Source organism: Leptidea sinapis, chromosome 11, assembly GCF_905404315.1.
Source record: "Leptidea sinapis chromosome 11, ilLepSina1.1, whole genome shotgun sequence".
NCBI lineage: Eukaryota > Metazoa > Arthropoda > Insecta > Lepidoptera > Pieridae > Leptidea > Leptidea sinapis.
In genome coordinates, this window is record NC_066275.1 from 14163662 (window position 1) to 14179259 (window position 15598).

Here is a 15598-nt window from a genome sequence, read left to right on the forward strand (position 1 = left end):
CAGCGGTGATCACTTATCGTCAGGGAACTCAAACGATCGTTTGGTCTCTTCTATAAAAGAATAACCTATATTAGCATTGTAAATAATATACAGGTGTCCCAAAGTTATGGGACATGAAGGGAAAGTACCTTAAATATCGAAGATAGGCTATTTTACTGAAAGAAGACTTTATGTTATTTTTAAAAATTAGTAATTCTGCATTCAAAGATTTTCTAAAAATTACTTGCGTCGTCTGGGAATCGAACCGACTTAAATGTAAAAAAAAACACACTCTTATGATTCCAATCGAAAGAATGGCCAAAAACTAATAACTCTTCTTAAGTAACATAGTATTTTAAAAGAAATTAGTCAATTAAGTGGGTATTATTTGTAAATTAATTAATTGAATGCTCAAAATGTGATATCTTTTATCTTACGCAAATCGCCAATCTTTTAATGAGTCCGCTGCCTGTTGATTTTCTTATCATTTTATGGTGAATACTCGATATGATTTGGCACAATTCTGTTTGTAACTCGCCCACGTTCTCGTATCGCTTTTTGTATAGCATATCTTTCACGTATCCCCAAAAGAAGAAATCTAATGGTGTAAAGTCCGGGGGTCTGGCCGACCATCTAATCGGTCCATTCGTACCAATCCAAGTAGGAAAACATTAATTTAACGTTGTTCCTTTCTTTTAAAATACTACGTTACTTAAGAAGAGTTATTAGTTTTTGACCATTCTTTCGATTGGCATTATAAAAGTTTGGGTGTTTTTTTTACATTTCAGTCGGTTCGATTCCCAGATGAGGCAAGTAATTTTAAGAAAATCTTTGAATGCAGAATTACTAACAACTTTTAAAAATAACATAAAGTCTTCTTTCAGTAAAATAGCCTATCTTCGATATTTAAGGTACTTTCCTTTCTGTCCCATAACTTTGGGACATCCTGTATATGTACATATTCTCTGTTTACCCATATCATTTAAAATCTGAATTATTTAAGAGATCTTACATGGGATATCTTAGAAACATAAATTTCCACGAATAAATTCATATAATATATGCGAGGATGAGCGTCACGATCGGGTATCGGCGATGGATTAAATTAAATCAGTTAAATGTAGCTGTAAATTGGGCAGTTCCTTGAACGATATTGAGTAATGGCCGCTGATATTGATAGGCAGCTCGGGAACGTGATCCTTATCTGATCTCAATGATGAGGTGTTAATTTGTCAAAAGCCACCACATGAAGAAGCACTAAATGGTTACCGTACCTTAAGATTCCTTCACATCACATTAAGAACCCTTAAATGTTGAGTCATTGAGTTATTATAACAGCATCTAGATGAAAACAACACTCACTATTTAAAAAAAATGATATTTATGTATCACATTTCGTATTCCTAAAAAGCCTCCCTATTTTTGACAAGTAGAGGGTAGGTATCATAAAGTTTATGGGCCTTATATATTGACTATACGGTTTATATCAGAATATCAATGTCAAAGTGTGCATCACATTTTTGTGCTGTTTTTTTTTTTCAAAATACAATAATCAAACTACCAAATGATCCTTTTGTATTGTGTCATTAATGGCTCATAACACTCTGTGTAATAATGTAATTCCTCATGTTTTAAAGTAAATTGTGACTTGACTTCAATCAAATATACTATTAACATGCTCGTTACTGACTACCGGATAAACCAACTAGTTTATTCTTTAGCAACAATTCAATAAATGGTGAGTTAACGTGACTGTATTGGTGCTAAGGTCTTTCTGTTCCACCTTAATTTTTCATTGGTAATTTATATTTAGTTGCTAACTTAATATGAAGATAAGACAGCCATAACAACTGTCAGATATACTAATAGCAAGAGTAGAGATGGATTCTTACGTCTAATAGTAATTTATTTCTATAGCTGTGATTTACTTTCTTATGAATGTAATCGCGGGTGCCCGCCTTGTCACCCTCAACATAATTAGGGAAATGTGGGGATTAATAATGTTAAAACGAAAGAATAAATAATGAAAATAAATTTATAATTAAATAGCATATATTGATATATATACTGATACTGATATACTGACAAAATACTAGATTAGTATTGTTTTACTTTACTAACTTACGTGTTAACTTTACTACAAAGCTGTGGAATTAACTTCCTTGTACGGTGTTTCCGGGACGATACAACATGGGTACCTTCAAAAAAAGCGCGTACACCTTCCTTAAAGGCCGGCAACGCTCCTGTGATTCCTCTGATGTTGCAAGAGATTGTGGGCGGCGGTGACCACTTAACAACAGGTGACCCGTACGCTCGTTTGTCCTCCTATTCCATTAAAAAAAAATCTGACCAGATAAAGAATATGATAAATTAATTGTAGGAATTGCAGGAACCTAAAGCTCAAGGACCGGCACATATTTCAGTCAACAAATTAATCAAGCTGTTCTATTCGGGAAAGCTGCCACTTTTCTGGGCATTTAAAGACTGTAATATTTGCATGTAGCTATGCATATAAAGACACTTATTAAGTAGCATTGTAAGTCGTATGTAGTTATTATTTATGCTTACAAAATATCCAAGTTGTGTTTTGTTTCAATATCGGAAGTAATAATTAAAACGATAATATTAATGTCAACAAGTTTTGTATTATGGGTTAAAAGTTTTATAACGAATCTCGTGCTCTCTTGCTCTTCAAACCTCCATTGCAATAACATATTTTGTGGAATTTTTTTTAAAGATAACAAAATATATAATAATTATATTAAATTTAACTTCAATTCAACCATAAGGCTCCCGTTTCCGAAGGGTAACCAACTAGAACATTGTCGAGGTATACTTTCAATGAGCAGGCTGTTTTTTTATTCTATACGAATGTGAATTTGGACATTTAAACAGCAATTCTTGTAACATGCGTGTTGGTGATCTTCCACTCCAGATACGAGCTCCATCAGTTGATAATGAGGGGCAAGGTGAACGGAAGAAGAACACTTGGACTTAGAAAGAAGTTAGTCCAGAAGTTTTTCAACCTCGCCTAAACCAAGTGAAACTGCCAGCCTTCATAAGTTGGAGATCCACTGGAAGAATTGTACAGCAACAGTTAGCCAGCTACAATTTGGACAAAGGTACATTACGAGACTCTTTTATACGTCATATTTGTATTTAAATTGTCCCAGATTGTTTGAGTATATTTTAAATATTTTTCACTTTACGACATAATATTATGTCGTAAATATTTCATTGGCCTTCATTATCATATGTGAAGTGGGAATTGGGCGAGGTATGATATAAAATAATATGAAAATAAAAATAATAGACAATAAAAAAAATTAAGAAAGAAACAACCGACTTCAAAACACTATTCCAAAAGAATAGATATAATATGCACTAAAAAGTCCTCCCGTCGCGGCCCCACTCTCGCTTCTCACCTCCTCACATATATCACCTATAACTATAACTATATATTATGTAGTTACAAGCCTACATTGGCTGACACCGACTCCAAAAATAACAATAATCGTTACTAGAATTAGATTAATAAATTAGATTGTACAAACATTCGCAATTATTTTTATACTATTTATTTGTAATAGTGTTTTTGAAGTCGGTTGTTTTTTATTAAATTATATTTTTAATAATAATTCTAATAATTTGTCTAAATATGTGTAGATCTACTAAATTTTGCAATGCAGCAATAAACATAAGCGCATTGCAATTTGATTACAGACAGTTCGAAATTCAGCCACAGATCGCATCCTTAATTTAAGTCGTTAAGGAGTTCCGTTGATCATTATATTTGACTACGTGATTACTTGACCATGACGACGTGATGGTAAGTGACTCAAATATCCAGATAGCTTATACAAGATTCGGCCTAGTATTGTTAATTTGCTCCTAAGAATTGAAGAGTTTCGTTACCTTGCCATCGATCCCTTAAACAGAACCTAACCAAACTCTCACCAAACTACCTTTGAAATATATCCTTTCCGGCGATCTTGACCAGATTGTCGGTCCATCTTGTGGGGCCTACCAACACTGCGTCTTCCGCCATTCGAGGACTTTATTGCCCCTACGGCCATCTGTCCGCCAAACGCTTTTTCGCAATAATTTGGACTATGTCGGTAACTTTGGTTCTCCTGCAGATCTACTCATGTCTGATTCGATTTCGCAGGGAAACTCTGAGCATAGCCCTCTCCATTGCCCTCCGAGAGACCATGAGCTTACTCATAAAGCCCATAATTAGCGACGTCTGCGTACCGTAAGTCATCACTAGCAACACACACTGGTTGAAAACCTTCGTCTTCAGACACAGGTATTTGGGACAAGAAGAATTTACGGAGCTTTCCAAACGCTGCCCATCTGAGTTGGATTCGACGAGTAACCTCTTTCGCAAAATCGGACCTGCCGCGAGTACAGATCCCAACTGTTATGAGAGTAGGTGCGACATGGACATTTGACATAATCTTCGTCTTGTCCATGTTCATTTTGAGACCTAGTCAGATGAAAGTTATATTGATATTATTCATTAGAAAACAAACACACTTTTTACAGATCAAGGTATTATCAGGTTCTTGATTTCCTTTTTTATTCATAATTATTGATGATAGAGTAAAATGTTCCTGGAATTCCGCCATTTCATTTAACTGATTTATATTTTCATTTTATATTCTATTTATAATTTATTAATACTACTTGCACGTTTTAAAATTTTCACTCATTAAATAAAATAATTGAAAATAAGATATTGAAGGTTAGATTATAATTAGCACATATCAATATAACGTTATTATTGAATATTAACGAATATGGTTGTATGGGTTCGAACCCTTTGCCTGTGCTAATAATGGACCAGAGTGGAATTTTACCAGTGGCTCCTTTGCACAGGAAGCCGGCTAGATTATGGGTACCATAACGGCGCCTATTTCTGCCGTGAAGCAGTAATGTGTAAACATTGCTGTGTTTCGGTCTGAAGGGCGCCGTAGCTAGTGAAATTACTGGGCAAATAAGACTTAACATCTTATGTCTCAAGGTGATGAGCGCAATTGTAGTGCCGCACAGAATTTATGGGTTTTTCAAAAATCCTGAGCGGCACTGCATTGTAATGGGTAGGGCGTATCAATTACCATCAGCTGAACGTGCTGCTCGTCTCGTCCCTTATTTTCATGAAAAAAATGGACGAAGAAACCAAAACCCGCATGATACAGAAACGTAACGCCATCTTGCCGTAACGGACTTCCGGTTCCGTTGCATTGTCGCCGGTTTGTTGTGTAGTCGCGCCTAAGGAAGTTTTACTTCAATAATGCAATTTCATATTTTAACAAAATAAGGAAGTTAAAATGTTTAATAGTTTATTTTCCTGCTAAAAATAATATATTAAAACTAGTAAGCTTAACATGTGCACATGTATCTGTAAAAAAAAGTTCTTCATTAAACGTACAGCAATGAATCTTTACACGTGAAATGCTTTCTCCTTGGTCTACATAACGATATTGCAAACTCCTCGGATTTTCTTTTGTCGAGAGCAACAATATTGGCTTCATTTTGGTTACATTTTTATATTCTACTAGCTGACCCGGAAAACTCGTAATTTCAAACATTATTTTATTATATCTAGCCATAAATATCGTTACAACTGAAATACCTTCATTTTTTGTATTTTTAATTCCAATTTGGAACACGTAATATATAAAAAAAAATATAAATTCCGATGATTTTCCCGCTATTTTCAAATATTTTTCGAGGTTTATATTCAATCACTGTTACAGATAACAGAATTACATTAATTGCCTTGCACGAAGTGGGTATCTATTGGATACTTCTAAAGCTATCTTTTTATTGGCGTATCTTCGTAAGTCGCACTATCGTTAAATAAACCTTCACCTTCTGTCAAAAACTATAAAGTCATCATAAAATTATCAGCCTATAAAAATTGTTATATGTACATTAAGAAACACAATATTAAGTATTATTTCTTCAGCTAAAAGTTGAATAAAATTTTACTGCTAAAGGATAACTGAGACATACTCTGAAAATAGTTTTTCATTCTGTGCGAAACAAGAATAATAAGTATAACAAGCTGTATCTAGACAATGTAACATAAAAACGTTTCTATTTTGCTTATACTGCGTGTTTACTAATTCTATAAATATTTTTTTAAGATTTTCAATGAAACGCCCGAACATTACTCAAGTCAATATGTTCCCATCTGAGAGTGGTGTGAAGTGTGGCCAAGACTACGAGTTATCAATATTCATGAACCAACTTTAAGTTTTGCATTCGTGGTATGAGATGATAGAGAGTTTAAATTGATCATCACTGTAATAACATTTTGAAATATATACTAATATTATGGAGATAGATAGCTATTATTTGCCCTGTACTTTCCCCGGGGCGTAAAAAGAATAGGGGAGTCCCAGGCCCATGGGTGTCGTAAGAGGCGACTAAGGGCTTTTTAGAAGTGGGAGAGTCACGCTGCCGTCTTATGACGTCAGCACAATCGGGCCAGACTCGTCCGGGTTAATTACCACACTCGCACAGAATACCGGCATGAAGTAGCGGCCTAGTGCCGCTATGTTTCGCATAGGTTAGTGTCGAGGACCGGAGGCCCCCCCCCCAACTAAATATGAGAGCGGTCCAGAAAGAGATATTACCCCAGGAGGGTACCGGCTCTACCAGAGCCGGATAATCCCTCCCCGAGCACTCTAGCTCGGGCTGCCCTTCGTATTCTGGGGTGGGTACAGAACCGCGCATGACCGACGGCAAACAAGGCAGAAACACCACGGCACCCCACTCCACGCTCAACGTGGACTTTTGCAATATCAGGGAAATTCACTCCAATTTAAACGCCGTCCACCACCACCATGAGACGGCGCAGCCGGCCTTGTGTTTCCTTACGGAGACGCAGATATCTCGGCCTAGCGATACGTCATATTTAACGTACCCCGGGTACAACATTGAGCACAATTGTTGGCCTCATGCCGGGGTATGTGTGTACGTTAGGGAGGATATCTGCTGTCGCCGTCTCGGCAATTTTGAGGGTAGGGATCTGTCTACTCTCTGGCTCCGCGTAGATTTAGAGGACCGCGTCCGTATCTATGCGTGTGTCTACAGGTCCCATAGTGGTAACGCAGTAACCGATCATCTCATGGGCTGCGTTCAAGCGGCAATTGACGACGTGCTTGCACAGATCCACTCCGCTGAAATCGTAGTCTTGGGTGATTTCAACGGGCACAATGCCGAATGGCTTGGATCACGTACCACAGACTACGCAGGGCGATCTGTGCATAATTTTGCATTGGCATATGGTCTGTCCCAATTGGTTGAGTCGCCAACGCGGCTCCCGGATGTGGATAGCCACATGCCGTCCTTATTAGATCTTCTGCTGACTACACATCCCGATGGTTACCAGGTCTTTGTCGACGCCCTTCTCGGAACGTCCGACCATTGCCTGGTCAGGAGCGTAGTGCCTATCCGACGCCAACGTCGCAGACCACCAGCGACCCGCCGCGTTTGGCACTACAAGTCAGCAGATCGGGATAGGATGCGTTGCTTTTTTGCATCCTACCCTTGGGGCAAGGTTTGTTTCCCTTCGGATGATCCTAGTGCCTGCGCCGTTGCAGTAGCCGATGTGATACTGCAGGGCATGGATATTTTTATACCAAGCTCTGTAGTACCAATCGGTGGCAGATCACAGCCCTGGTTCGATGCGTCAGTTAAAGCAGCATCTGACTGCAAAAACAGGCGTATCGAACTTGGGTTGCGGTGCTGGGCACAAAGGATCCGAACTGCAAAGTTCTTAAGAGGAAATATAACCGTGCCTCCAGATTTTTTAAGCGGCAAATCGCCCGTGCGAAGTCTAAGCACGTCGTCAAAATCGGCGAGCAGCTTTCCAGTTACCCGACCGGAACACGCAAGTTCTGGTCGTTGTCGAAAGCTGCTCTTGTTAACTTCAACCAGCCGTCCATGCCGCCGTTGCACATGAGGAATGACACCCTGGCCCATACGGCAAAAGAGAAAGCCGAGCTCCTGTGCGCTCTTTTCGCCTCCAACTCGACTCTTGACGACAACGGAAAAACACCGCCGACCATCCCGCGGTGTCAGAGCTCTATGCCTGAAGTACAGTTCAGACAGAAAACTGTTAGGCGAGCTCTGTTTTCGTTGGACGTCAGGAAGTCGAGCGGGCCGGATGGCATTTCTCCAATCGTGCTAAGAACGTGTGCCCCTGAGTTGACGCCGGTGCTAAGGCGTTTATTCCGGCACTCTTATTCCAAAGGCGTAGTCCCTGACTCATGGAAGTCAGCCCTTGTCCATCCGATCCAAAAAAAAGGAGACAGTTCGGATCCGACGAACTACAGGCCTATTGCTATCACCTCTCTGCTCTCTAAAATCATGGAGAGCATAATTAGCCGCCAGCTTTTAGTATACCTAGAGGGTCACCAATTGATCAACGACCGACAGTACGGCTTTCGCCATGGACGGTCGGCAGGTGATCTTCTGGTATACCTAACACATAGATGGGCGGCGGCTATTGAAAGCAAGGGGGAAGGCCTGGCAGTTAGCCTGCATATAGCGAAGGCCTTTGATCGTGTATGGCACAAGGCGCTCCTCTCAAAACTTCCATCATTTGGGCTTCCCGAGAGCTTGTGCAAGTGCACCTCCAGCTTCCTCACTGGGCGTAGCATACAGGTCGTTGTCGACGGATATTGCTCGAACCCGAAGCCCGTGAATGCTAGAGTGCCCCAAGGCTGTGTGCTATCTCCTACGCTGTTTCTTCTGCATATCAATGAATGTATGTTGGACACCTCCAACATACATTGCTATGCGGACGACAGCACTGGTGATGCCATATACACAGGCCATGCAGGTATCTTTCGGGAAATCATCGACCAGTGCCGGGAGAAACTTTTGTCTTCTATCAAGTCCACTCTCGAGAAGGTCGCGGAATGGGGTAAATTGAACCTTGTCCAATTTAACCCCCAGAAGACTCAAGTTTGCGCGTTTACCACTATAAAAACCCCATTTGTCGTATCACCGCTCTTCGAGAACATTTCTCTTAAAGCCGCGCCTAGTATCGAAATACTGGGTCTCGAAATCTCGAGCGATCGCCAATTCCGTGGCCATCTGGAGGACAGAGCCAAATTGGCTTCGAAGAAGCTGGGCGTCATCAATAGAGCACGGCAATACTTTAAGCCGGCCCACATTCTAGCGCTCTACAAAGCGCAGGTCCGGCCACACATGGAGTATTGCTGTCATCTCTGGTCTGGCGCACCCCAGTATCTGCTCGATCCATTTGACCGCGTGCAACGTAGAGCAGCTCGAATTGTCGGGTCTCAGTGCTCTGTGAACGGCTGGATCTCTTGGCGTTGCGTAGAGACGTCGCTTCATTGTGTGTCTTCTACCGCATTTATCACGGGGAGTGTTCCGAAGAGCTGTTTAACCTGATTCCTGCCGCCGAATTCCATCTTCGCACGACACGCCACAAGTTAGGATTTCATCCCCACTGGTAGGGCATTTAAACCCTACACATAAATGTTGGTAGGCTGTCATGTAAATAGTCTACCGCGGGGAACGTAACTCGAAAAAGAAAGCGGATAATTATGGCGACAACTAATGTAAGAATCAATCCACTAACCTGTATTGAATCTAGAGTTTCCTAAGGAGGAATACTCGCAGATCAGTCTTGATTCGTGGCTTGTCGTTGTCGCAGCAGAGCGGATAAAAACAGCAATCAGGAAGCATTCACGGTATATTCGGGAACTAGATTGATGTCACTCGCAAGTCTTCAAAATATATGTAGCGGACACGTGGCACACAAGACAGTTAAAGTTCTACAATCAATCACGGCAGGCAGACAACTCGAAGACAACTATGTTACTGTTATATGGCGCGCGAGTCGATTATTCGCACGTATTCAGCGCGCATGCGAGACAACTAGCGCAATCTAGACCTTTCATGCGTAACTAAATACAATTTCAAGTTAGCAGAAGGCCCAATGCATCAGACGCCGTCATAATTTATCCACATAAATGAAGCATTAATATTTTAGTGCACTATGCAATAAGCTGCTTCACCATGCTCCCCGCCTTGGAAGGTCGGAGACCTTTCAACATGAATGAAGTAATATTAAATAAATAAAATAAAAGAGTACAACCAATTATCTATAGTTACCTCTAACTAAGCGGTATCATGAGTACTAGTGAAAAATCTCAATTAATCCCATAAGAAATAAATTTAAGCGGTAAAGGAGATTAGCTTAGAATTACGACAAAAAAAAACGTAAAAACAAAATGGCTCAAAGAGTGGTCTATTAATTAATAGTTTTTTTTTTTCTTAAAAATAACTAAAATAAATCTTATAAACTAACAGAAATAATAAAGAAGTTACTGAGTTGGTATAGGGTAAAGTTTTACAACCGGACGCTTGAAAATACCGAATCTAGTCTTAACCTTTGCAACTCGAACAATATTATCGGTGCCAGGAAAAACCTCCGTAATAATCCCTATTGGCCAACTTAGCGGGGGAGAGTCATCCTGTCCAACTAATACGACAGTTCCAATCACCACTGGTTTATCAGGAGTAGACCACTTTTGTCGAATCTGCAGCGTATGCAGATATTCAGTGTGCCATTTCTTCCAAAACGATTGCACCATGCTGTCTAACAAATGTTTACGCTGTACTAAATTAACAGGTTGATCAGACAAATCTGGAGCAGGTAAATATTTTAGCGGTGATGCCATTAAAAAATGAAAGGGAGTAATAACCTCAGGATGTGGATCAGAGGATACCACATTAAGAGGACGTGAGTTCATGATACATTCAACTTGGGTTAGAACTGTTTGGAGCTCTTCATAAGTGAGAAGCTGCAACCCAATAACTCTATATAAATGTGTCTTCAAACTCTTAATATTTGATTCCCACATAGAACCAAAATGTGGTGATCTAGGCGGTATCATTTTCCAATTAATTTTATGCAAGATAAATTCTTGAGAATGGGAAGTCTTAAATTTTGAAGTCAATAAAAATGTATATAACTCATCCAATTGTGCCCTAGCGCCAACAAAATTTGTTCCGTTATCGGAATAAAGGCAAGACACAGGCCCCCGACGGGAAATAAAACGCTTGAAAGCGGCTAAGAACGCATCAGTGGTTAAATCAGAAACTAACTCAATGTGGACTGCCTTTGTGACTAAACATACAAATAGACAGATGTATGCCTTTTGAGCATGTTGTCCTCTTCGTCGAGAAAGAGTGATACGAATAGGACCTGCATAGTCTACTCCAGTATGCACAAATGCTTTAGCCTCTGATACACGATACGCAGGAAGGTCTGCCATGAACGGCGTCGGATAATGCGGGTTTAATTTAAAACAACAATTACATTTTCGAGTAACAGAACTTACAACAGTTCTGGCATCCAATATCCAATAACGCTGTCTAAGAATTGATACAAGAAGTCCTGGTCCTGTATGACAATTCATTACGTGGTTATGTCGAATAATCAAATTAACCACGTGATTATTCTTTGGAAGAAGAGCGGGATGCTTGGCATCACAGGGAAGACTTGACTTGGATAGTCTTCCGCCAACTCTCAAAATACCTTCTTCATCTAAGAAAACTGCCAATGGTCGAAGTTTCTTAGACGGCAATTTCGAGTTTTTAAGTAAAGCAATATCTTGTGAAAAATATACAGATTGTAGTGTGCGGATCATAACTCGTTCCGCCAAACTTATATTTTCAACAGGAGTCAAATTAGCGGTTACATTATTTTTATATTTAATAAAGCGGAGTACATAACATATTGTACGCAATAATTTATCCCATGAAGAGATACGATGAGCTAAGTCACATAATATAGGAGGCTCGGTCATAGCGGTAGCGGTTAAAACATGAGCTTTATGCTCTGGAAGTTCTACGGAATTCGTAGGAGAAAATCTTTGAATGGGCCAGAAATTTGGTGGTTGCTGCAACCAAGAGGGGCCATTCCACCACAATAGATGAGATACAATTTGGGATGGCAGCAAACCACGAGAAAGGCAGTCACTGGATTTTCAACTCCAGCGACATGATAGAAGTTTTCAGGACTTAAGTTTTCTTGACATTGGGCGATGCGGTTGCTTACAAAAACAGAAAAACGGTGTGGAAATGAGAGAATCCAGGATAGAGCAATCGTGGAATCTGAAAAAGCATAAATTTCTGAAATTGGAAAGCGGCTGGAGTAAGACTGCTTCACAGTAAATTAATTTAGACATTAGCACGGCTGCACATAGCTCGAGTCGTGCCAACGTTGTCACTTTAGTTGGCGATACCTTAGACTTTGCGCAAAGCAACGTCACTGTGACAGCAGAGGGGAAGGTACAGTGGGCATAAATCGCACAACCATATCCTTTAATACTTGCGTCACAGAATGCAACAAGGTTTAAAGTGCACTCAAGTGTAACACCTACATGACGCGGAATACGCAAGTTATCGAGTAGCGGGAATTCCTGTATTAGGGCGTTAAATTTTTGTGTGATGTGCAATGGAGTAGGATCATCCCAGCCAATATTGCTCAGCCACAGCTCTTTAATGAGTAATTTAGCGTACATAATGACGGGAGCGACCAGACCTAGCACGTCAAATAAGCGAGCTACTACGGAGAGTATTTTTCTCTTAGTACATTCCTCAGAAACTTAACAGGAAGTAAAGCGGAAAGTATCACTCAAAGGTTCCCATGATAATCCTAAAACCTTCGATACATTTTGACAAGCGTCAAAGTGTAAAGAGGAACGGTGTGTATCAGGTAGACTGCTCATTAACTCTGGCGAATTGCTTCGCCGCTTTACCAAATCAAAGGAACCCGACGCGAACATTTTAATCAGGTCCTGAGCGAAATTCTTGGCAGTTTCCTCATTGGGAGCGGAGTATACTAGGTCATCTGTGTACAGACTCGATTCTGCAATTTTAGCAGCTTCTGGGAAGTGGGACTCATGTCTGAAGCCAGCTGTCTCACTGTGCGCATTGCCAAAAATGGGCTTGACTTGAGACCGAAAGGAACGCAGTTAAATTCAAATGTGCAGATATTTTCATTTTCATTGAATCTAAATAATATTCGTATGTATTTGCGTTGATCCTTAAAAACCCCAATGCGGAGGTACATATGTTTAATGTCAGCATTCATAGCGACAGGGAATAATCGAAATTCTAATAACAAAAGAAACAAATCGGTTTGCATGTTACGACCAACATGAAGAACGTCATTTAACGATAATCCCGTATGAGTTTTCGCGCTAGCGTCAAGCACAACACGCGGCATAGGCTTGTCGGAACGAACGATAGCATGATGCGGTATATAATAACCTGTATCCGAAACTTCGGACTCCGAGATCGAACTCAAATACCCGTTATCCATATATTCTTGTATAACCTTGTTATAATTATCTCTTAGCTTAACATCTTGTCGAAATCTCCTCTCCAAGGCCAATAGTCGACGCAATGCAACAGCACGAGAGTTTCCATGCTCTGACGGCACTTTACAGAAAGGGAGAGAGACAACATAACGGCCGGTATCGTCCCGAGTCACAGTGGAAGTATACAAATTCTCACATTCCGTTTCCTCAGGCGATAAAAATTCAGATTGCAGTAATTCTTCAAGTTGCCAAAATCTTTGAATTAAATCATTTAAATTCAGCGAGATAAAAGAAGCGGTAGTGACATTACAATTAAATTCAGCGGAAGCGGTCGATTCATTAAGCGAAGCGGTCTTAGTACACAAACGCGCGATGTTATCATTTTTCTGAGAAGGATAGTCACCCATAAAAACATAACCAAAAACAGTAGATAAGGCGGGTGGGGCACGCGGTCCAATATCTAATTTATTTCCCAAATAAATGTATGGAAATAACTGTGCACCCAATATAATGTCGATGTTACCTGGAATATTCCAAGTCAAATCGGCGAGCGGTAACTTATCAAAATATCTTAAATCATTATCTAATTTTATAAAGCGGGAAGGTAACTCATCCGTTATACAATCTACAACTAAAGCGTATATCTTATATTTATATTCAGTAGATAAGCGAGACTCAATCTCAACATAAACATAGCCATGAATAGGTCGAGACGACATACCAACACCCTTAACAAACGAATTACATAACGGTACAATCGATAAGTTTAATTTGCGGCAACATTCAACAGTAATCAAATTATTCTGTGAACCATTATCAATAAGACACCTGACTACAACTCGCCCCATTCTCCCCTGCGGCTTTGCAAATACTTGAGCGGTCGAAAGTAAAATCGAATTATTAGATCTAGCCTCTGACGTCAATGAAACCGACGGATTAATATATCCGGCCACATCGCGCAACTGTGGTACCGACAAGTTACCAGCAGAGGGCACGGCGGTGGTGGCGGTAGTATTGTTGGAGGTGGCCACGTTCGCGAGCGAGGGCCCAGGCGGCGGCGGTGGTGACGCGAGCTTCACCGGCATATCTCGCGATGACAGCGCAACAGTTCGGTTTTCACGTCTACTAAAATCATTTTTATCTTTATTAAAATGCAAAAGTGTATGGTGTCGCTTTTGACATAATTCGCAAACAGACGACGACCTACAGTTAGTTATAGTATGCGTAACACTAAGACAATTAACACATCCATGTTTAGATTTAATGAAATTAAACTGATCATGTACAGAAGGTACGTTTTTAAATTTAGAACAATTATAAATTTTTGTGTGCTTATTATATGAACAAAAAACACACACAAGCGGTGTATTTGAATAAGCGGGAGAAGTAGGTATAGTTGTACAGTCGTGGCTCGCGACGAATGACTTGTAGGTTCGTGCGCGCGATTCACGCGTGGTCGCAGCGGTAGGTTAGTTCCCAGCCGGGGCGAAGCCTGTGTTGATATTAGAATTACGTATTTTGTGTGAACGTTCTAAAATCATAGCTTGATCTTGAATAAAGTTTATCAAGTCTTTTGAAGAAGGAATTTCAACATCGCGGACGGATAACTCGAATGAATGTGCGGTTTGAGAATCTATTTTTCTTAAAGCATAGTGCAATAGAATAAAATCTGTTAAATCGTTTATATCTAATTGCTTTAAAGCGGCTAGTGATGATGAATATTTTTCTATAAAAGCATTTAAACTATATGCGGAATGAGAGCAACCCTTTAATTCTAAGATATTATTTAATTAATGTGTGCCTAACGATCGTTTATCTTGATACTTTTTAACTTGTGAATTCCAAATAATTTTATAAGAATCACCTGTAGGTATTATAGCTGCGGTTATTTTTAAAGCGGAATCAGTTAACTTACCCATTAAATATTGGATACGGTGAGAGTCTGTTAGTTCTTTATTCTCATGAATATTTGTTTTAAATGACTCATAAAAGACAGGCCATTTTTCTGTCTTTCATTTTGTCATTTTTTTTGAATTTTGATATGGAAGGAAGTATTGTTGTTCAAGCGCGGCTGTGCGTGTGGCAAAGACGATAATATTTTATTCCTAACCCTTTTAATTTTAATATATAAATCATCAAATGATTCTAAGCTTTGAAAATTAGGTGAAGAATCTGGTTTTAAAGTTAATTCAATATCAATAATCTGAGGCAATAACTTTTTATACTCTACCCTCAAC

General features: G+C 39.8%; 1 protein-coding gene across 1 annotated transcript; it reads right to left on the minus strand.

Annotated features, from left to right (window-relative positions):
- Positions 1-12880: 12880 nt before the first annotated feature.
- LOC126966981 (uncharacterized) lies at positions 12881-14446 on the minus strand. Its single transcript, XM_050811299.1, has one exon. The coding sequence runs from the start codon at positions 14444-14446 to the stop codon at positions 12881-12883; it is 1566 nt and encodes a 521-aa protein (XP_050667256.1).
- Positions 14447-15598: the final 1152 nt, after the last annotated feature.